General features: G+C 38.6%; 1 protein-coding gene and 1 non-coding gene across 10 annotated transcripts in view; one reads left to right on the forward strand and one right to left on the reverse strand.

Moving 5' to 3' along the window:
* PCCA (propionyl-CoA carboxylase subunit alpha) overlaps nt 1-24,121 on the reverse strand; it is a 418,714-nt gene that overhangs the window by 325,000 nt on the left and 69,593 nt on the right. For all 9 annotated transcript variants that reach the window (XM_058743649.1, XM_058743656.1, XM_058743625.1 and 6 more), the window contains 2 exons: nt 22,371-22,484; nt 20,506-20,559 (listed from right to left, as the gene is read on the reverse strand). In XM_058743649.1, coding sequence (XP_058599632.1) covers nt 20,506-20,559; nt 22,371-22,484 — 168 coding nt within the window. The remainder of the gene's footprint in view (nt 1-20,505; nt 20,560-22,370; nt 22,485-24,121) is intronic.
* LOC131489735 (U6 spliceosomal RNA) lies at nt 10,098-10,202 on the forward strand. The gene has a single exon (XR_009250700.1). It is a non-coding gene; the product is annotated as a U6 spliceosomal RNA (small nuclear RNA).

The raw sequence follows: 24,121 nt of genomic DNA on the forward strand, positions 1-24,121 counted from the left end.
ATTTTTAATCTTCTAAAGATAGCTAGGCTGGTGTTTCCTAATGCTATTCCATCTATGCACAAAGTAACTTGGAATAAAACTCGGAGTTCTAAAAATGCTTATTATAATCTATGATATTTTTCTACAAAAAGAAAACTTCTGGATTTTCCCCAACACCCCAGTTTCAAAGACAACATTAACATGAGTCCTGTCCCTATGTCCAGAAACACTGACCACAGTTTCCACAGATTACCTTTTAATGATCTATGCAAGCTATCAAAAGCCAGAACAAGCTGGTACCAATCAGGCAAAGAGGGAAAAATGAATCCCAGAAGGAATCACCACAGAGATCCCAATCACAATAATGGGGTCCCTAGGAGCAGCAAAGCCGATCAAGCCCTTTGCTTCTGTGGACTCATTGCCTAACAATCAAACTTGGCTTAATAGTTAGAAGGAGTAAAGGAACCAGGTTGATCCTCTTTTGTTCACTTCCTAGGTCTAACAGAGTATTTTCACTTTAACAGAAAGCCTGCCTTGAAAGAAGAATCTGGGGAAGATGAAATGGAAAGGTGGTCACAAAAAGGGGATTTAAGGGGATGGCCTACCTGGGACCACTTTTGTAGGCCTCATCTTTGCATTTTCATCCTGCTTCATGCATTGCTAATCAGAGATCCACTGGAAGCTTCAGAACCAACTGAAAGGCCTGGCAGGGTATTTGGCTTTCAATTCTTCTACTCTGTTTATTCCCAATATATATTCATCAGGCTTAGGAACAACTCTTGAACAAGGGCAGCCGCTCGGCAAGGAAATGTAAATTACTGACATGTGCTGAAACGTGGACTTACCACCACTAATGAGCACATTAAAGGAAAATGCTCACTGGATGACTGCAGCCCTTTTACTTAACCCTGTGTGCACAGAAAGCCACAATTCAACATCAATTAAAAGAGCTAGCTGCAAAACAGTAACAGAGCAGCCCCTGTCACCACTTGTAATACCTCAGAGACTGAAAAGCTAAGACAAACACGAAATTTCTACACTTCCTCGACAAAAAATATTGTGCAAAACATGGATTGTCAATGTGGTCAGCTTCGGTTAAGATTTGTGAGACCCGTTTAAAAGCCATCATGACTTCAAACAATTTCCTAAGAGTGAAAATAAGATCTCTGGTTGTCTAAAAAGAAAAGAAAGGAAATAAAAAACAATGTAGTAAACTACTGGTTTCTTTATTGGTCAGTTGACAAATTTGGACTTTGGCAATCTAAAGCTCACCAGGGCCTCGGGAAGACTGAAAAGTTGAGAAGCTTATCAAGAAAACAATTATCATATAAACTAATGATTTAGATCTCAAGATAAACAAAATATTTGCTTTACATGACCAGGGCCTCATTTGTTGGGCCACAAAATATTAGCCTATTTGCCATAATATAATCTGCAATTTACAGTAGAAAAACCTAAAATGAAATGTGAACAGATATCTACTTTCTAACTTTTGAGATAAATTATGATTTTCAGGGACTCCTGGCTGGCTCAGTTGGTAAAGTATGCAGCTCTTGATTTTGGGGTCATGAGTTCAAGCCCCATACTGGGTGTACAGCTTTAAAAAAATAAGTTATGGTTTTCATAATTTAAAAATAGCATTTTTAATTTCAAAATAAATGTGGCAATAGAATGAAGGTACCATTAATATATTAACTTGCTATTTTGACTTACTGTGTAACATTTGTTAAAAAATACTATTATATAAGTAAGCACTTGTACTTTTAACACGTCTGAATATAATTTTATCATTCTCAGGGCGCCTGGGTGGCTCAGTCAGTTAAGCATCCTACTTCAGCTCAGGTCATGTTCTCACAGTCCATGAATTCGAGCCCTGCATCAGGCTCTGTGCTGACAGCTCAGAGCCTGGAGACTGCTTTGGATTCTGTGTCTCCCTCTCTCTCTGCCCCTCCCCTGCTCATGCTCTCTGTCTCAAAAATAAAAACATTTAAAAAATTTTTTTTAATTTATCATTCTCTGATGACCTTAAAAACTGCCAGATTTTTTTTTAATGTTTTATTTCTTTGTGAGAGAGAGAGAGAGACAGACAGCACGAGTGAGGGAGGGGCAGAAAGAGGGAGACACAGAACCTGAAGCAGGCTCCAGGCTCTGAGCTGTCAACACAGAGCCCCACACAGGGCTCAAACTCATGGACCACAAGATCATGACCTGAGCCGAAGTCGGACGCCTAACCAACTGAACCACACAAGTGCTCCAAGCCTGCCAGATTCTTAAAGCTTCACACCACCAAAAAATTAATCACAATAACTAAATACCACAAAACAACACATTAAAAATCTGGTTACTTGCTCTTTATGAATTCTGAGTAAAAAATTGAAGTTTTCCATATATTGTGCGCAGTTAAACCCCAGTTTTTTAGAACCCTCAGGGCTTGAAAGAATAGACCTCAGTCAAAAGAACTGATCACTGACTAGAAGGTGATTGGCAAGGTCTTCTCTTACTCAGGAGTATGCCTGCTTATGCGTTGGGAGTCCGGCAGCTTTGTCTTTTATCTTAAAGAAAATGTACGGTGATCCAGGTAATTTGCTCCAAGTATAAAAACATCTGTCTACTTCCTAAAAGAGATGTATTTCTGCATTACTGGTCACTTTTGTGGCACCTCAGAGAAAACTGTTTTATCTTCCAGCTCTTCTAACTCAGTATCTTTTAAGATCTGTAGTCAATCATCCCCATTGCTGTTTTTCACCTCTACCAATCCTGTGAAGGCTACTGCTGCCTCTTTGCCCCACTCACCAAAACCATACTGGCCAAGGCACCTGGAAAGCGAGCCCTCACCATGCGTGTTGTTGGCGCTGCTGTGACTGCCCCACACTTGCAAGGATAGCTACCACCCTACAGACTCCCCTCCAGACCATCATCACCACTTTCCTCTCTTCTCTTTCTTCTCTATGCTCTTCTCCTTGTTTCGTCTGCTTCTCTTTCCCACTTCTAGCTTTTAGTGGGGAAACCTCAACTTCTACAGGCAACTCTTTTTTTTTCTTTTGGTGTTATTTATTTTTTATTATATGAAATTTATTGTCAAATTGGTTTCCATACAACACCAGTGCTCATCCCAAAAGATGCCCTCTTCAATACCCATCACCTACTCTCCCCTCCCTCCCACCCCCCATCAACCCTCAGTTTGTTCTCAGTTTTTAGGAGTCTCTTATGCTTTGTCTCTCTCCCACTCTTTATGGAGCCCCTTTAGGTCTGAAAATGTCCTACCAGCTAAAGATAACAAGAGGCTTACAACAAACTATAAAATTATAGTCTTACAGAAAAAGAAAAAAATAATGATGGGGGAGGGAAAAAAGTTGAAAACATTTTAAGGCTTTGTTTTGCTCTATAACATGTTGTAGAATCTCTCCGTCACGTCAGAGGGAGCATGGCCCAGTAGGAGTCAGAGCACGACAGGAGCTGTAGATAGGCCTGCGTTCTGATCGCCCTGGCACTAACAGCTGTGTGGCCTTGAGCAACTAACTTATTGACACTCTCCTCCTTTTTACTTCTTCCATCTATAAACAGTACTGAAAACCTAGTATCCACCTGTAGGGCTGTTGCAAAAAGCAAATGGAGTTACTAAATGTCGAGTGTAATAGTGTCCGGCACACAATTATCACTCAGAACAAGTTAATCTGCTAACGGTAGAAATCTCATCCATTCGTTATCATGGTCCAATAAACCTTATTACTCATACTCTTCATCTAGATTCCTTATTTCCTTCTCGTCTTTCTGTTACTACTCACTTTTAAAAGTGCTTTTGTGGGGCGCCTGAGTGGTGCAGTTGGTTAAGCGTCCAACTCTTGATTTCAGCTCAGATCATGATCTCACAGTTTGTGAGTTCGAGCCCTGAGTCAGGCTCTGCACTGACAATGCAGAGACTGCTTGGGATTCTCTGTCTCCCTCTCTCTGCCCTTCTACCCTGCTCTCTCTCAAAAACAAATAAACAAACATTTTTTAAAAACTTCTTTTACTTTTGGGGTGCCTGGGTGGCTCATTCCGTTGAGCACCTCGGTCTCAGCTCAGGTCATGATCTCATAGTTCATCCTCTCTCTCTCTCTCTGCCCCTCCCCCACGTGTGCACGCTCTCTCTCTCTCTCTCTCTCTCTCTCTCTCAAAATAAATAAACTTAAAAAAAAACTGCTTTTGCTTATAAATGGTGTGATGAAGGATGGTAATGGCAGGAATGACAATAAAAACCACAGCCTTTATATAGTTCACTAATAAACATAGGCTCAAATTTAACTCCAAAGCATAAAGATTGCAAAACAAATTTACCATTAACAAATATGTATGGAAAACAAAGCCATATTATACTAACAGTCACAGACATCCAATATTAAGATTCTGTCATGTAAAAGAAAGTAATAGGAAATAGATCCTAATAAATGTTTGTTAATTACTTTTAAAAATAAAAATGTACTTCAAATGAGCGTAGCGTGAACAGCAAGGAGATTAGGCCACTCCCCAAAGTTTGTCTCATGTTTGGAAGTATATATAAACAATTCCACTAAAATTGGCAAAGAAGTATTTATGATTAGTAAGTAAAGTCGTAAATAACAGGAATTCAAAGATGAGTAAGTAAAGGTCCTTGATTTCACACATAATTAATTGTAAGGCCAGAAAAGAATGCCAGAGTGCAGAGGGAAGGAGTAGTCGGAGAAGTCTTGCTCTCTCTGACTAGAATGTTCTTTTCCCATGACATCTCAGCTTAATGGTCACCCTCTCTGAGAGATTCTTTGGTCCCACCTTCTCTAAAGAGGCCATCCAGTTAACTTATGGCACAGCATTTCTCAATTTGGGGACCTCAGAACCTCTTTCATTTTAAAACTCTATTGACCTCAAAGAGCTTCTGCTTATTCATGTTAAATCAATATTTACAGTGCTAAAATTAACAAATTTTTTAAATATTTACTTGTGTGACTCTTGATCTCAAGGGTTGTGAGTTCAAGCCCCACACTGGTTGTAGAGATTACTTAAAAATAAAATCAAAAAATAAACAATAAAATATTTATTAATTTTAAGAGAATTAACCCTTTTTTTAATGTTTATTCATTTTTTAAATTGTTTTTAATGTTGATTTATTTTTGATAGAGAGGACACAAGGTGAGTGGGTAGGAGAAGGGAGAGAGGAGACACAGAATCTGAAGCAGGCTCCAGGCTCTGAGCTGTCAGCACAGAGACCGATGCAGGGCTCAAACCCACAGACCATGAGACCTTGACCTGAGCCGAAGTCAGACGCTTAACTGATCCAGTCACCCAGGTGCTCCAAGAATGAACCCATTTAGAATTAACAATTAGAATGAACATTTTCATAACAAATAAGTTAGTAAATGTTTTACATTTGCACAGACTTCTAACATCAAGCTTAATACAGCTGGATTATCCTATCTGTTCTGGACTTAATCTGTTACAACATACATCGTGTGGCCACACGAAAACTCTACTGCAGAGTCGTGAGGAAATGAGTGGGGAAAAACTATTACTCAAACATTTTTTACTTGGCAGAGTCTCTGAAAAGGTCCCAAGGATCCCCAAGTGCCCCAGAACATGCTGGCAGCCAATACTCTGCCACTCACCCACTTTTTCTTCCTCTTTACAGCATTCAAATGATCTGACTTTGTGAATTCACTTCTAATCACCTACCTCTCTGTACTTGAATATAACCTCATGAACACTCAGATTTTTATCCTGTTCATCTTGACTATATCTATTATCTAAAAGACTATCTGGCACCTTCCCACTCTTGCCACAAGATAGGAGATAAATCTCTTATGAAAATAAAACTATGGTTTTCCATTTGCATCATCCTTCTGAAAGTAATCCACATATATGCTTACCCTTTGCTTACCCTGTGGGTTCCTTGTGACTAAAACCCCCCTATACCAAAAACAAAACAAAAACCTACACCAAGAGTGGAAGGTGCTCATCCTATTATACTAGGTCATTTTTCCAAACTGTATCAAGTGTTAATGGATATCTTGTGAGGGCAGGTAAGTAATGATCTAATAAAATAATAAGACAAACTAAAGACTTGAATTCTCAAATTCTTATTCTAGTACAAAAACACAATCAAAACACGATTATTTCTTTTGGCAATTAATGTGTCCTTGAGACAATCATGTCTACTTTAATCTAAACACACATCATAATAACAAAGCACAGTAAAAACTCTTTGAGAAATGCAGTCCTATGTAAAACATCATCTTAGCAGAAGTTGCTTATGAGACATTAAAAATACTTCAGGGGTACCTGAATGGCTCAATCAGTTAAGCGTCCAACTCCTGCTTTCAGCTCAGGTCATGATCTCAGGGTTCATAGAATTGAGCTCTGCATCAGGCTCTGCAGACAAACTGACAACATGGAGCCTGCTTGGGATTGTCTCTCTCCCTCTCTGCCCCTTTCCCACTCCAGTTCTCTCTCTCAAAATTAACATTAAACAAACAAAAAAAAGGTTTATTTATTTTTGAGAGAGACACACACAACGTGAAAGCAGGGGAGGGGCAGAGAGAAAGAGAGAGAGGGAAACACAGAATCTGAAGCAGTCTCCAGGCTCTGAGCTGTCAGCACAGAGCCCAGTGCAGGGCTTGAACTCCAGAACCATGAGATCATGACCTGAGCCAAAGTCGGACGCTTAACTGACTGAGCTATCCAGGTGCCCCCCAAGCCTCGTTTTTTTCATTAAAAAGAGATACTTAAATGTGATATCTGGAATAAAGATAGGCACCTCCTTACTACCCTAGATTAAGCTCTTTTAACAATTTTATGTTTGTTTGTTTATTTATTTATTTATTTTGTGACCAACCTGACATAGAAGGGAGCTTCCTTTTACATCTTCCCTCTGGTCTAATGAACAGTTTACACACATGAGAAGGGCACTTCTTTACCGTTTATGGTGCCATGCTGTAATCAAGAGGTCAAGATGGGCTGGAAAAAGCTAAGTTTTTAGAGAGCATACCTTGACTTTAACATCAACGACAGACACCAAACTAAAGGGTAAGGACAAAACATTCTCTTTCTCCTTGTGATGAAACTATCAAGTGCAAGTATTAAAGAGTAAAGGCATACATTTTAATGACAGGATAACATTTCAAAGACAAGGCTAAAATCCTCCCACAGGATGTACAGGAGAGCTTTAATTTCTCCCAAGTTTAGTAAATTCTCCAAGACAATCAACTAACACTGAACCTATTATTTACTCCATGATAATCCAGCCTACCAGAACAACATGGGATATAAAAACATACTTCTTTGGGGGGCACCTGGGTGGCTCAGTCAGTTGGTTGAATGTCTGACTTCGGATGAGGTCATGATCTCCCAGTTGTTGTGTTCAAGCCCCACATCAGCCTCTCTGCTATCAGCACAGAGCCCACTTCATATCCTCTGTACCCCTCTTTCTGTGCCTCTCCCCTGCTGGCGTGTGCACACATGCTCTCTCACTCTTTCTCAAAAATAAACATTAAAAAAAAAAAAATACTTCTTTGGAGCCTAATGTACTTCCTTTTATTGATTTTAATGAAAAGTTTCAAACACAATGAAGATTAGACAGAACGGTATCATAAATCCCCAGTTATTGATTACCCAGATTCAACAACTATTTTAAAACTCATTTTAAATTTGTATTTCAGCAATGGTGTAACCAAGTTAGCCTTCTCAATATTATGTATGCCCTTATACCATTAATAATATCAGACACTGAACTAATGGATGCTACCCTAGTGAAATGGCATTTTATGTATTAATATACAACCAATCCTGTTTATACATTCAATACATTTTATAGAAATTATAGCATTCTAATCAACAACGGCACTCGTAAGGCTATCATTACTAATCAAAACATTTCCTTTTAAGTAAAATATAATGGTTAACAAATGTAACACATAATTTTTTCAAATAGTTTCTTTTTAAATTTTTTTTAATGTTTATTTATTTTTGAGAGAGACAGAGCATGAATAGGGAGGGGCAGAGAGAGAGAGAGAGAGAGAGAGAGAGAGAGAGAGAGAGAGAGATTGAGAATCTGAAGCAGGCTCCAGGCTCCAAGCTCCAAGCTGTCAGCCCAGAGCCGGACACAGGATTCAAACCCAGGAGCTGTGAGATCATAACCTGAGCTCAGACACTTAACCAACTGAGCCACCCAGGCACCCCTCAAACAGATTCTTATTTCTCTTAACACCTATATTCAACAACCAATGAGCATGTGAAGAACTGAATAAAAAGCTAAGAAAATACACACATGTGCCCACACAGGGATGTTAACAAATATGCCATAAGTTGGGAAGTGTGCACACACAAGAACAGAATACTCCTAGTAAATTAACCTATCACACACTGTGCTTCATTCAATATGGTGTCTCAGGAACTTTGTAACAGTATCTTTAGATAAGGTCCAGTCCAAAAACAAAACCCCAGCAATCATCTCATTATTTCTGCCTCTTTGCCCATGTTGGAAAGCATGCACTTAAAAGTTTAATTTTAGAATGTATTGAGGCAATAAGAATCATTAACTATACGTAACAGTGATAATTAATGTTACTTCATTTAATCTGACAAAATCTTCAATCTACTACTTTCACTGGAACAACAAAAAGTGTTTCCTACTGAGTTCCTTCTAAATTTAGGGATTATATACAAATAAATAGATGAAACTCAATTTTAAGAGATCACAAAGTTACTATAAATTAAAAGTAGCATCACAACCTAAAAATACAGGGAGGTTTCTCAAAGTGCCCTTCCTATATTTCCAGAATTCCAAATTTTAATTCAGCAACTTTTCTCACCTATCAAATAGTGAGCAAGCACCTACTGAAAGTTTCGGTAATACAACAGAATTAAAAGCATGATTTCAACTTTCTACTCATTTACAAGTTGAGTGACAATCAATAGATGACAGATAAAAATGTGTACAGCCAAGGCACCTGGGTGGATCAGTCAGTTAAGCACCTGACTCTTGATTTCAGCTCGGGTCATGCCCTCACAGTTCCTGGGATTGAGCCCCACGTCAGGCTCTGCACTAACATCTCAGAGTCTGATTGGGATTCTCACTCTCCTTCTCTCTTGGCCCCACTCCCACACATGCTGATGCATTCTCTCTCAAAATAAACAAATAAACATTTAAAAAATGTGGTATAGCCATACCATGGACTTATCAGACTTAGAAAGCAATGAAATTTTGACACACACTACAACATGGATGAACCTCAAGGACATTATGCTCAGTGAAATAAGCCACACATAAAAGGTCAAAAGTTATATGAGTCCACTCATAAGAGTTACCTAGTATAGGGGCGCCTGGGTGGCGCAGTCGGTTAAGCGGCCGACTTCAGCCAGGTCACGATCTCGCGGTCCGTGAGTTCGAGCCCCGCGTCGGGCTCTGTGCTGACAGCTCGGAGCCTGGAGCCTGTTTCGGATTCTGTGTCTCCCTCTCTCTCTGCCCCTCCCCCGTTCATGCTTTGTCTCTCTCTGTCCCAAAAATAAATAAAAAACGTTGAAAAAAAAAAAAAAAAAAGAGTTACCTAGTATAGGCAAATTCATAAAGACAGAAAGTAAAACAGACCTTATCCTGGGTAGGGGTGGGAGTAGTAGAGAGTTACTGTTTTCGTTGTGGTTTTGTTTTTGTTTTTTGAGAGAGAGAGAGAGAGAGAGAGAGAGAGAACGAGCAGGGGAGGGGCAGAGAAAAAGAGGAACTGAAGATCCGAAGCAGGCTCTGTGCTGACAACATAGAGCCCAGTGTGGGTTCAAACTCACAAGCCATGAGATCAATACCCAAGTTGAAGTCAAACGCTCAACTGATGAGAGTTACTGTTTGATGAGTACAGGGTTTCAGTTTTGGATGATGAAAAATAAAACGGTAGTGAGAGTTGCACACTGTAAATGTACTTAATGCCACTGAATTGCACACTTAAAAATGGTGAAGTGGGGAGGCGCCTGGGTGGCTCAGTCAGTTAAGCATCCAACTCTTGATCTCAGCTCAGATCATCGTCTCACCATTTGTGGGTTTGAACCCCACATCGAGGTCTGTGCTGACAGTGCAGAGCCTGCTTGAAATTCTCTCAAAAAAAAAAAATTTACAAAAAATAGAGAAAAGGGCCCCACATGTACTAAAATTAGAAAGATAAAGAGGATTATTAGCATGGCCCCTAAGCAAAAATGACATGCAAATTCATGAAGAATTCCATATATTTTTTAAATAGTGAAAAGGGTAATCCTATGTTATATAATTATGTATAATTAAATATGTATGTAATTAAAAATTTTCAAAAAAACTAAGAATTTCTCCTAAAAATGGACCAAAGTGAAAATAAGTCTTAATTTCAACTTATACTTGTGTCATTAATGAAGGAAATGTCCTACCTCAAACATGTTTACAGCAAAAATAGACATTTTCCTATGGAATTTGTAATCTATGCAGATGAAATACTCATGACAACTATTAACACAGAGAATGTTGATGGAAAAATGGGGGGGCGGGTACTGTACAACTGCAAACTCTTTTTTGAGAAAGAGAGAGAGAGAGAGAGAGCGCATGAGCAGGACAGAGACAGAGAATCCCAAGCAGGCTCCATGCTCACCGTGGAGCCCAACACGGGGCTCCATCCCACAAACCATGAGATCATGACCTGAGCCAAAATCAAGAGTTGAATGCTCAACCAACTGAGCCACCCAGGTGCCTATACAACTGTAACATGTCTACATTTTACATGAAATAGTGTAATATTACCTCTAAGTAGACCATATAAAGTTAAGGATGTATATTGTAATCCCTAGAAAAACCACTAAAAAATGTAAAAGCTCTAATAGGTAACTTTAAATGGAATTCCAAAATTTAATATAATCCAGAGAAACAAGAAAACAGAAGAAAAAAAAAAGTGAGACAACCAGAAAGCAAACAAAATGGTAGCCATAAATGCAGTCACACTAGTATTTTATTAAAGGTTAATAAATTTTACTGGAATTGCATATTGAAGATGGTTACACAATTCCATGACAATACTAAAAAGCACTGAATTGTTTATGACAAAAGGGTGAATGTTAGGACATGGGAATTATACCTCAGTAAAGCTGTTAGTAAAGAAAATAAGGCAAAGCACCTGGGTGGCTCAGTCAGTTAAGCATCTGACTCCTGATTTTTGGCTCAGGTCACGATCTCACAGTTCATGAGATCGAGCCACATGTTGAGCCCCGTGTCTGGCTCTGTCTGGCTCTCTCTCCACCCCCCCCCCCAACCCCTATCACCCACTCATGCCAGAAAGAAAGAGAGAAAAAGAGAGAAAGGGGGGGGGGGGGGAGAAAGAAAGAAAGAAAGAAAGAAAGAAAGAAAGAAAGAAAGAAAGAAAGAAAGAAAGAAAGAAAGAAAGAAAGAAAGAAAGAAAGAAAGAAAGAAAGAAAGAAAGAAAGAAAGAGAGAGAGAAAGAGAAAGAGAGAAAGAGAGAAAGAAAGGAAGGAAGGAAGGAAGGAAGGAAGGAAGGAAGGAAGGAAGGAAGGAAGGAAGGAAGGAAGAAAGAAAGAAAGAAAGAAAGAAAGAAAGAAAGAAAGAAAGAAAGAAAGAAAGAAAGAAAGAATGAATTAGGCAAACCAAAAAACCTTGTCTAAACACTACAACTTGAAAAAGATATGGATTATTAGAATGATTTAAAAAGCATGACCCACCTACACACTGCTACAAGAGACATGTTTTCAACATAGAGTCAGATGTGGAAATATATATTGTGTGAACTGTGAGCATAAGACACTTGAGTCTTCAAACATTAAGCACCCTATCTGAGATCACATAGCTACAATGTGGCAGAAGAAGAATTTTAACTGATTCCAGACTGTGCTAATAACTGAAAGGGACAGTAAGGAATTAGGGGAGAAGGAAAGTTCATAGGATAAAATTCAAGCTATTTTAACCAAGCCAAGAGCAGGAAATCCCAACCTCATCAAATCCTAGATTCATTTTTTTTTTTAATGTTTATTTTTGAGAGAGACAGAGTGCAAGTGGGGAAGGGGCAAAGAGAGAGAGAGAGAGAGACAAAGAATCCAAACTAGGGTCAGCACACAGCCTGACGAGGGGCTTGAACCCACTAACTGTGAGATCATGACCTGTGCCAAAGTTGGACACTTACACGACTGAGCCACCCAGGTACCCCTCAAATCCTACATTCTTAACCTTCCTATTGAAGGCATCCCCAAACCCCACAAACCTATATGAATTTGCCTTGTCTACACCCTTAAAAAATCTCCCTAAAAATAAAGGAGGATTTATCCATGTCAGAGTATTTCTATTCAAATCTTCAAATTCTTCAACAAATACTCTAGAAGCTGAACTCTAATCCAACACACAGGAAAATAAACTTCTCAAACATTTCCGAGGACATTCTGTTATGATAAGGGTTTTATGAAGTTATTTCATAAATTCTGAACATAACATTTAAGAGTCACAATTACAAATATACTATAAAATTGTCAGAAGGGGAGAGCCTGGATGGCTCAGTCGGTTGAGCGTCCGACTTTGGCTCAGGTCATGATCTCGCGGTCTGTGAGTTCGAGCCCCGCGTCAGGCTCTGTGCTGACAGTTTAGAGCCTGGAGCCTGCTTCGGATTCTGTGTCTCCCCCTCTCTCTGCCCCTCCCCCGCTCATGCTCTGTCTCCCTGTCAAAAATAAATATTAAAAAAAATTGTTTTTTAAATTGTCAGAAGAGTTGCCAAACTTTCCCCTCCAAATCCATAGAGACCAGATTGATTCAATTTAAGAATATCATGGAGTGGGGGGCTACTGGATGGCTCAGTCGGTTGAGTGTCCAACTTCGGCTTGGGTCATGATCTCACAATTTTTCAGTTCAAGCCCCACATCAGGCTCACTGCTGTCATTCTGGAGCCCACTTCAGATCATCTGTCCCCTTCTCCCTCTGCCCCTCCCCCACTTGCGCTCTCTCTCTCAAATAAATAAAAAGCATTTATATATATACCTAAAATCACAGAGTGGTAAAAAGTATCAATGACTATTTTACATTTCCACCAGCTCTTTCAAAAAGTGAGCAAATCCAAGTGAAGACAGTTACTTTCACTAGGATCCAAGATCACAAGATCAGAAAAACAAAAGAAATAGCTGTTTTCAGACCTTAAAAATGGCACACCAAGCGGAGGGGAAGAAGAATGGAGAAGAAAGAGCCTCCATCAACAGCAAAAATAGGGACCAGCCAAAGCTATCTTTTATAAGACAAAAAAAAAAAACAAAAGAAACAAACAAAACACTAACAACCCAGTCTAGTTTCAATCCATCTTCAAAGCAGTTTGGAACATTTACTGAGTATAGAATTTGTAACTTTTGTTACAAACTATAGTCTCATTGATTAGCTATGTGACACTGGGCAAGGCATTTACTCCTGAGATTATTCTCTTCTTAACACCAAGGGATGATGATAATACAACACAGCTTGTCGGGAAGATTAAATAAGAATGGTGCTAGTGTATCTGTAGGTTGTATTCCATACCTATTTTTAAAAGCCTGGGGGAAGGCAAGAAATATTCTGTGTCACTTCTTTTCTCATAAACAAAATCTACTTTGGCAAATAAGACAAATCTATAGCAAAATCCTAACACACACACTCACTCCGGAAGAATATAAATATAGTTGCAGTGGTAGCTTCCAAACTGGGGGCTAGGGTCAGAGGTTCACAGATGGAGAAAACCTTCTTTTCCAGAATATGCATGTGACTGAAATTTAAGATTTTACATTCTCAAAAACGTTTCATTTTAATATGGTAAAAATCAAAGATCTATGTCCAATATGGAATTTCTACTAATGTTAAGAAAACGTATATAGTTAAAACTAGATATCTACAAAATACACTGCAGTAACATTATTCAACTTTCTTAAGCCATGATATAAATAAATTTCAACAGTCATGCACAAAACATACTTCTGTGAGTTACCCAGATCACAGCCTACATATAGATAAAATCAGAGTTATATACAATTCTGGACTTGCAAGGTTTAAGCCTCTCCTTTATCCTCCTACCTAAAAAAAAGTTTTTACAACTATGAGTGAATAGAGTATCATAGGAATCACTTTAAATTTACTCTACTATTTTAAGAACAAAAATAGTGCTAAATGAAACTATTGGCTAACTTGCTAACTTCAGAATTTTAGTATCAGTTACAAACCACTTAAAGCACACTTCTTAACTCTAATAACGCACTATGGATTACAATCTCCCAAGTGAGACAAGGGACCCAGCAAGATGCTGTCTTCCAAGTTTCTGCCTACACAACAGTCATTTTCCTACAATCTGACCATGCACTACCTGTATTACTGTTAAATGGAGAGAAAGGTTTCTATGAGTTTTGGGTAAGTTGACCACAGTTATTTGGTCTTCACTGTTTGGGTTCTCTGTGAATGCTCTATTTCCAACTTAGCCAACGAGGGCACAGTGGTTTTTATTTCAAGTGCTCTGTACCTGAAAGTCAACCAACGTAGGCCAAGTCCTGACTCTGTTACTACTAGCATAGTGTAACTATTAGAGGTCACTGTACCTGAGTCATTGTTTTCCTTTCATTGTACAGAGTTCATAATATCCAGCTTCGGTGGTTGCATGAATGAAAGAAATCATGGGTCATAATAATTTGTAAACAACATTATTACGCACAGATATACAGCAGTATAATTCTATCAAACTATTAACCTCAACAGGAAAAAAAAAATCTAAACTCACAAAATAGACATGAAAACTATCAGACTAATTTCCCAAAAGCACTAACTTCAACTATATCCTTGTCGCTAAATGCTCTTCAACAGCTCTCTCCTCTACTAAAGTAATTATTAACAATTATAAAGATTAAGATGATTTGCCTGGCAATGCCAGACTCTGTGCTAAGTTCTTTATATAAGTTGTTTCCCATCTTTACAACAACCTTGCAGGTAGGGGTCATTCTCTTCATTTTACAGATGAAACAATGTTAACTTATTTCCAAGTTTTGCTATTACAAACAACCTTACAATGAACATTTCTTAAGGTTTGTCTTTGTAGGTGAAGTTCCTTGTCAAGTCAAAGAATATATACACTAAATTGTAATAAATACTAGTAAATTTCTAGCAAAAAAAAAAAAAAAGCCTAAAATACTTTATATTCCCAAGAACAATTTTCCTGTCCACTTGCCTACACTGGATATTACAGCCAGTTTTTAAATTTTTGGTAAATCCAATGGATAGAAAAATGACATCTCATCACTGTTTTTGAACAGTTATATTCCTTATCCTGTTAAAAGGTGTCCAACAGAAGGAGATAAAAGAATATGATCATCAAATCTGAAGTGCTTGCTACAGTTTTCTATAAGCTTCCACGCTGAGCACTGTGGATAAAACTCACCGTCGATATGCATGTACACACATATCTTTTAAATACGTGGGCAAGACCCAAACGTGAAACACAATTAAATCTAACGTACAAATTTCTCATAAAGCTAATCCCTATAATTTGTAATGCTGTGCTTTAGTAAAATAAATTACTAAATAAATAAATATAAATATATATATATATATATATTTACTATACTTACATATATACTTACTATATCTATACACATACATATGTTAGCAAACTAACTAGGAACACTATGAAATCTCTTTTAATATTTATTTAATGTTTACTTATTTTTGAGAGAGAGACAGACAGAGACACAGACTGTGAGCAGGGGAGGGGCAGAGAGAGAGAGGGAGACACAGAATCAGAATCAGGGTCCAGGCTTTGAGCTGTCAGCACAAAGCTCGATGCAGGTCTCAATCCCACAAACCGAGAGATCATGACCTGAGCCAAAGTTGGACACTTAACCAACTGAGCCACCCATAAGCCGCTAAAATCTCTTTAAACCAATACCTCCTTTTTTCAAGAGCAGGTAGTTTTACTTTTTTCTTTTTTTTTTTTTAATTTAATGTTTATTTTAGAGAGAAAGAGCATGAGCAGCAGAGGGACAGAGAAAGAGGGAGACAGAAACCGAAGCAGGCTCCAGGCTCTTAGCTGTCAGCACAGAGCCCGACGTGGGGTTCAAACCCATGAACTGTGAGATCATGACTTGAGCCGAAGTCAGACGCTTAACTGACTGAGCCACCCAGGTGCCCCTCAAAGCTCTTTCATAAATTAAAGAATTTATTTTCTTAATTCTCCTCATAGCCTCCTATCACTGTGTTTTTACCGCTCAGAATACAAGGAGCCCAGAAGGGAAATACAGAATGAAACACAGTTTGGAAATAAAATCTGTTGGCTCGGCACATTAAGATTACTGAAAATTACTGAAATTTCTTCATGAGGGTGATTTGTAGCTTTGTTTTTTTCCATGATTTAAGCAAAACCAAAGTATGATTTGGTTTAAATCAGGTACAGTAGGGATTCTGGGTAATCTGATCCCACTGCATGTAAATTAAGCATAAAGAATAATGGTCACAGGTACCCACAAACATACTCCCACACAGAGGCCCAAATGAAGGCTGTTATTACAAAAAAAAAAAAAAAAAGAAAAAAAAAGAAAGAAACAAAAAGAATTAGTCTTGGAAAAAAAAAAACCATAATGTTCAGTATGCTTTTATACTTGGTTTACTGTATATTTTCTAATGTTTCTTTTTTTTTTTTTTTTTTAATTTTTTTCAACGTTTTTTATTTATTTTTGGGACAGAGAGAGACAGAGCATGAACGGGGGAGGGGCAGAGAGAGAGGGAGACACAGAATCAGAAACAGGCTCCAGGCTCCGAGCCATCGGCCCAGAGCCTGACGCGGGGCTCGAACTCAGGGACCGCGAGATCGTGACCTGGCTGAAGTCGGACGCTTAACCGGCTGCGCCACCCAGGCGCCCCTTCTAATGTTTCTAAAAACAACAATGTATCACATAAAGCACAACTCGTTTTTCCATAAGCAAAATAAATATGCTGGTCTTTGAACAGCAATTTTAAAAAACAGAATCAAGGGTGCCTGGGGAGCTCAGTCGGTTGAGCATCTGACTGTTGATTTCCACTCAGGTCGTGATCTCACGGTTTGTGAGATCTAGCCTGACACTGGGCTCTGCACTAACAGTGTGGAGCCTCCGTGGGATTTTCTCTTTCTCTCTCAAAATAAATATTTTTTTTAAAAAAGACAGTAAAAAAACAGAACTAGAAAAAAATGGGGGGAAAAAAACCTCCATATTTGATTAAATCTCAAATATAAGATATGGTATTATAATAAAAGGAACTCCACAGTATCCAACTTTAAAAAAAAAGAAAATTCCAGGGGTACCTTGGTGGTTCAGTTGGTTGAGCATCTGACTCTTGATTTCCACTCAGGTCGTGATCTCACGGTTTGTGAGATCTAGACTCACACTGGGTTCTGCACTGACAGTGTGGAGCCTCCGTGGGATTTTCTCTTTCTCTCTCAAATATTTTTTTTAAAAAGACAGTAAAAAAAACAGAACTAGAAAAATGGAGGGGGGAACCTCCATATTTGATTAAATCTCAAACATAAGATATGGTATTATAATAAAAGGAACTCCACAGTATCCAACTTAAAAAAAAAAAATTCCAGGGGTGCCTGGGTGGTTCAGTTGGTTGAGCATCTGACTTCAGCTTAGGCCATGATCTCACAGTTCATGAGTTCAAGCCCCACATTGGGCTCGCTGCTGTCAGCACAGAGCCTGCTTTGAATCCTCTGTCCCCTTCTCCCTCTGCCCTCCCTCCACTCATGCTCTCTCAAAAATGAATAAACATAAAAAAAAATTTTCAGCTTCTCCTTGCCAAAGTCACCACCACCAACATGGTAATCTATCACCACTACAACGTAAAGCATATTTCTAAGAATATATTCAGTTTGAGAGAGTAACTATTGAATCCAATGGCTGGTTACCAATCACACAATGTTTATATGGCTTAACATAATCAGTAGGCAATTTCATTTCAATGCTGTATTATTTTTTATGGAACTTACCAACTATACCTAGATATCCCAAAAGGAGCATTTTATTTTTATTTTTTTTCAACGTTTTTTATTTATTTTTGGGACAGAGAGAGACAGAGCATGAACGGGGGAGGGGCACAGAGAGAGGGAGACACAGAATCGGAAACAGGCTCCAGGCTCCGAGCCATCAGCCCAGAGCCCGACGCGGGGCTCGAACTCACGGACCGCGAGATCGTGACCTGGCTGAAGTCGGACGCTTAACCGACTGCGCCACCCAGGCGCCCCCCAAAAGGAGCATTTTAAATGGCACACTCCAATGGGAAAAGATTTTAATGCTAGGAAAGCTATATCCCAAAAAGAATCTTGCCACGATACACACAAAAAAAGACAGGGTTAGTTATCACTAGCTGCATATTTTCGTTGTGAACCAAAACACAGCAACATTGCCTTCTAACTATAAAGCAGTCCCTTTTGTGATAGACGAAAAGTTTTCTTGCAGGTTATTGTTTTATTATTTTTAATCTAGTAATTAATCTTTCCATATCATTCATTGAACCTACTATGCAGAAATCATTAAAATATAAAACAAAAGGGAAACAAAGACCAATGAGACCAAGTCTCTCATCTCAAGAGGAGATTAAAATACAGTAAAGGAAAAATTTTAATATGGAAAGTGGTATATCAAACAAGAAATCTCAAAAAAAAATGCTCTAGCAAATAGAAGAAAGAGATTACTTCTCACCTGAAGGGCATGGAAACTAGGCTGATAGTAGTAACATGTGAACCATGCCTTTCGGGACAGGCAGAAGTTGGAAATGTGGGAGAGGACCGGTGTGCCCACAGGGTAAAGAGTGCTGAAAAGGATGGAACAGGAAAGAACTAGCCATGTTTGAGAATGGCACTGCTGTCTTGGCTGAGGCATAGCACTGACAATGGGAAATGGAGGAGAAATTAGAAAGAAAATTAGTCAGTAAGGAAGGTGGTCATTCACCTATTCTATACTCTTCTCTCTAATGCAAAGCCCCTGATGGAAATATCCTTCATTTAAGGAGAATGTGAACTTCCTCATAGTATTTTTCCCCTGAACTGAAGTCACTTGTGGACTTGACTTATTTTCCACAACATGACTGTGAGCCCCTCATGAGCAGGACACACATCTGATGCCTTTTTATATCCTTCTCAAATATAAACAGAGCAAACAACCATTTTTTTAACGATTGAATGCATGGATGAACACACAGGCTGTGTCATTTAACTTCTCTGAGACCCAGATACTCTATACCAAGGGTTGGCAAATTTCTACTACAAAGGGCCATACAGTAAATATTTCAGGCATTGCAGGTTATTTGGTCTCTGCTATAGCTTCACAACTCTGCTGTTATAAAGCCAAAGCAGCCACAGACATCACGTACATGAATGAGCATGGATGTGTGCCAATAAAATTTAATTTACAAAAACAGGCGGCAGGCTGCATTTGGCCGATGGACCATGGTTTAGAGACTCCTCATCTACACAAACTTAAGTCTAATACATTATATTGTACAAGCACATTCACATGTATTATATTCAAATCACTTTTGACATAACGATACAACTCAGTCAAAATTTCAGGCAAGAGGCTAGCAAAAAAGAATAGAAATGGGAAAGTGTGCACATGCTGCACAAACGGTAAATGTGGTAAATGTGGTAAATGTGGGCCTTTGGTTGCTTGCACCTCATCTGCCCTCTCCAGGCACCTGTTACCATTAGCTATCTGTGTCACCTTACATCACAACTCCATCAGGCCTCACTTTAATCTTTAGGCCCTAGTTTTTAACCAATCAATTGGTTAAAATAAATCATTCTAAACTAGAACTCTAGGATCTCAAAAATTGTCCAAATTAAATTTATGGATCTTAAGTCAAAATTTCATCTAGAAAATTATATTCGTAAGTAATTCTGAATCCATGAAACAACAAAATATAAATATTTCACAGAAATAAAGTATAACATATTAGAATAGTAAATTAAGATACCTCCTGGGATAACTGATCCAATGAGCTTTTTGAAACATTCAAAATCCTAGTTTAGCACCTGAACACTAAGTTTTCAGTACCATCTTGAATGTAGTTCAATTCATTTAACCAACGTGGTAATATCTGGAAAAGACTTTGGTAATACAAAAGTCTTTTCCCAAAACAGAAATTTGATCTTAAATATCACAATATGCAATGAAAAGGGAAATAGATAGAATCTTACTTCTGGCTTCACAGTCCACGCTTGTGTTATAATAATAAACCACTGGACTCTTTGACATAGTTAGCTACAAATCTGAAGAGTCGAATTTTTAAAAAGTCCATATAGTATATGACAAACTCAGTGTCATTAGCTAGGTATAAAGGTGATCTCATAACTCTTCTACTTTTATTCTTTAAACCAAGACCTGGGTTTCAGAACAAAAACTCTTCACTTTTTACAAGTAATTTTCAAAGAATTGATGGGTCAATTAAAATTATTTAATGCATCATGACCCACATTTACAAAAGCAATACCATTACGCTGCTTTCTGAGATAGAAGTCAACAGATTCTGATCCATGACAAACTTACCAGACATTTGGCAAATTCTTTGTTTTCTGAAAGGAATCCATAACCTGGATGTACCTTAGAAATGAAAACAAAAACACACATTCAATTTTACAAAAAATTTCACAAAACCTTTTGTAACCAACACAGAGAGTGCATTATTGTACTTATAGTTTAAGGGCCTTGAGTAAGGTTACTTCTCCTCAATACTGGCAGCCGCAACTCACATTCCTGAGTACAGACCCAAATTCCAAGAGACTGACTATGCAGCATTCACTTGCAGCACACTACCTTTTTCCTAGCCACAACTGGGACCATAATTCTGCCTATCCACCTACATCTGACTATGCTATTCAACACGACCCAAACTCTCCCTACTTCTTCTGAGGCTGCCTTTGGCCACAAGAGTGGAGAAATTTCTAATGGTTGGTGGGTTGAAGTACAGGGTTAAACAAAACCATTTACGGATAGATGAAAAACTCCTAATTCCCCTTCCTTTACAGCCCCAGGAACTACTGCTTTCTAAAACCCTGGGTAAGCCAACAAATACATTTTATTCCTAATAACATGAATATACTCAACCACTATCCAGTGAGCAGTTTCTGTCAAATCTAGGTAAAACCAAAGTCTGGTTTTACTTTTTCTTTGTATTCTGAAATTTTTTACGCTAACTAGACGTCTACTCTTTCTCCCCTGGCCCAACCCATTTAGCCACTCGCAACCACTTTATGCAATCCTCTCTCACAAGCCACGTTGCTACAATTGAAGTTCTACCATCCTGTTCTACCACACCAGCCAAACAAATGTAGCCACTCTATCACTGGTCAGCATTGAATGTATTTCCAAGAAAACAAGTCTGCTAGAAGGAAAGACAAATTTTGGAAGGAGCCAATATCATAATCTAGAAGTAGCTACACATCTGAGATTTTTAAACGCTTTAGGAACATGGTACAGAATTGAAATGACTGCATCACAGGAAAAGTTTCACTCCATCAACTGCATTTCACAGAAACATTTCATGAAAGATTGCACTCTGACAAGCTGTCGTCAAAAGGTTAAGAGCTTTACCTTCATTAACTCTGATAATAAACTGTAAACATCTATAATATGGGTTCATGAATTCAGTTTTTATTTAAACCTGTATCTTACTAAAACATTTCTTTCAAAGACACGTGAGCACTAACTGAAGCACTCCAGGCTAATTGCTGGTGCTGGCTGTTTCCATCCCATTTCAGAGATGACTCCCAGTAGTTACAACATTATATATAATTAGTTCTCTGATATGAAACATATATACCCACCAACAACAAAACACTATTCCTGATGTCAGAAACCAGTTCCTTCCCTGGATTCCACCCCATTCAAACAGAATTAGACATGGAAAGCATTATTTATTTCTCCGTGCAAGTCAAGTGTATTCCACTGACATTATCAAACTGAAATAATTACCAATTGCATAGTTTTTATTTCTGGAAGTGTAACCAGGTGTCCTAAGGTTAACATGATTAAAAGAGAACTTGAAGAATCTTTTGGATCCTACTGGTAATACAGATTTTTTTCTTAATCTTCTTATTACACTGAAAGGGTTAATACTCAAAACTAATTGGGATTTTTTTTTCCCTAGCAAATTTGGAAATGAACTGAAACTGCTCCCTGGTGTGAAAGCTGAATCCAACAGCCACCTGCAGGATCAGCGACCAACACTGCCAGATGCTACAAAGCCTTTGATTTCCAGTAGCGAATTCGGACACATTTAACTTGTATGACATGAACTAACTGCAACAGCATTTTCAATCATTCTTTCTTATTTTTTTTTCCTGAATACCAACTCTAGCTTTCTGCTCACTATATACGAAACAGCTGCAGTAGATAGATTCATTCAGACTCACAGCTTGGGCCCTGGTTTTCTTAATGGCTTCCATGATGGCATCCATGTTGAGGTAGCTTTTACTGGTGGGAGCTGGGCCAACACAGACAGCCTCGTCCGCCATTTTCACATGAACCTGAAGAGACAAATCTCTGCATTAACAGATGCTCCCAGCACAAAGAACTCCCATCCCCTGCAAATATACACAAAATTCCAAATCTGATTGTCTCACATATCATTTACGTAGTCAGATCTCTTTTAAAAAGTGCACTAAAAAAGAAGAGTGGAACAAAGAAGCTCAAGAGGTATATTAACCATGACTGTCATTTATTAGAAGCCTAATCACTCTCTAACCAGGTAACTTCCAGAATATTCCCTACCAATTTGATTAAATAAACCCCCTGCAAACAACTTTAGCCCCTTACTTGGTTCATCAATACATAAATCCCATATCAAAAACTACCCTGTTACATGTAGCCAGAGTAGCCCCGTATTTTCCCGAGAAGCACTCATGCTCAGTTCTAAGCAAGCTCCCCAAGGAAGTGGGGATAATTAAAGGGACTGAATGAAGGGACACAGTGAGTGTCCCTACACAGCAGCAGGTCAGCACTAAGCATAAATTAAAGTTCACCACTAAAGAGTTCACTATCACTACACATGAGCCACAGAATCTTGACGATCATTTAAATACCCTCACATTTGATCCTCATCCATTTTACCTTTCTCCTAGAAGAGCAGATGTGTGCATTAGTCTACTCAAAACTTCAGAATATATAGTCCATTTTTAAGACTACTTATTTTAAAACATTTTAAATCTATTTTTAAGTGTAGGCATTCACTCCTGAAAAGAGTAACTTATTTACTTCTAAAAAGAACCTATTCTAAAATGATAATGGGATTCATGTATGTTTGAAACGGATTTCCCTAACGGTCTTCCAGTTTAAGGAATTTCCCATCAGTTTAACTTTATTTTACAAAGCAGACATAAAAAACTAGAGCACTTGCATATACCTGGACATTTATGAGCCCACCCCCCCCAAAAGTCTAAGATAGAAAGTACTTTTCAATACTGCTAAGTTATATTCTTCTCCGTGAAGTAATTTTTAAGAAGCATTTTTTTTTTTTAAGAGAACAAGCAAGCACGCCTGAGCAAGGGAGTGGGGCATGGGGTGGGGGGGGAGTGAGTGAGTGAGAGAGTGAGAGTGAGAGTGAGAGAGTGAGAGTGAGAGAGTGAGAGTGAGAGAGTGAGAGTGAGAGTGAGAGTGAGAGTGAGAGTGAGAGTGAGAGTGAGAGAGAGAGAGAGAGAGAGAGAGAGAGAGAGAGAGAATCTTAAGCAGGCTCCATGCTCAGCACAGAGCCTGACGCAGGGCTTAATCGCCTGAACCACAAGATCATGACCTGAGCCAAAATCAAGAGCCAGACTTTTAACCGAATACCCAGGCACCTCAATTTTAAAAACTTTTGAAATTCGGGGCAGCTGGCTGGCTCAGTCTATTAGGTATCCGACTTTGGCTCAGGTCATGATCTCACAGTTCATGGGTTCGAGCCCCACCAGCAGGCTCTGTGCTGGCAGACAGAGCCTGTTTGGGATTCTCTCTCTTCCTCTCTCTCTGCCCCTCCCCACTTGTGCTCTCTGTCAAAATAAGCTTTAAAAAAAAAGTTTTGAAACTCAGTTGCAATTTTGTCATCATTGTACTAAATGCCTGATGTGATTTCACTGGGTTGCTAATACAAAACCAACTACATTCAAGCCATGTAATAAGAGCAACTTAT

The sequence above is a fragment of the Neofelis nebulosa genome, chromosome 1 (assembly GCF_028018385.1).
Source record: "Neofelis nebulosa isolate mNeoNeb1 chromosome 1, mNeoNeb1.pri, whole genome shotgun sequence".
Classification (NCBI taxonomy): Eukaryota; Metazoa; Chordata; class Mammalia; order Carnivora; family Felidae; genus Neofelis; species Neofelis nebulosa.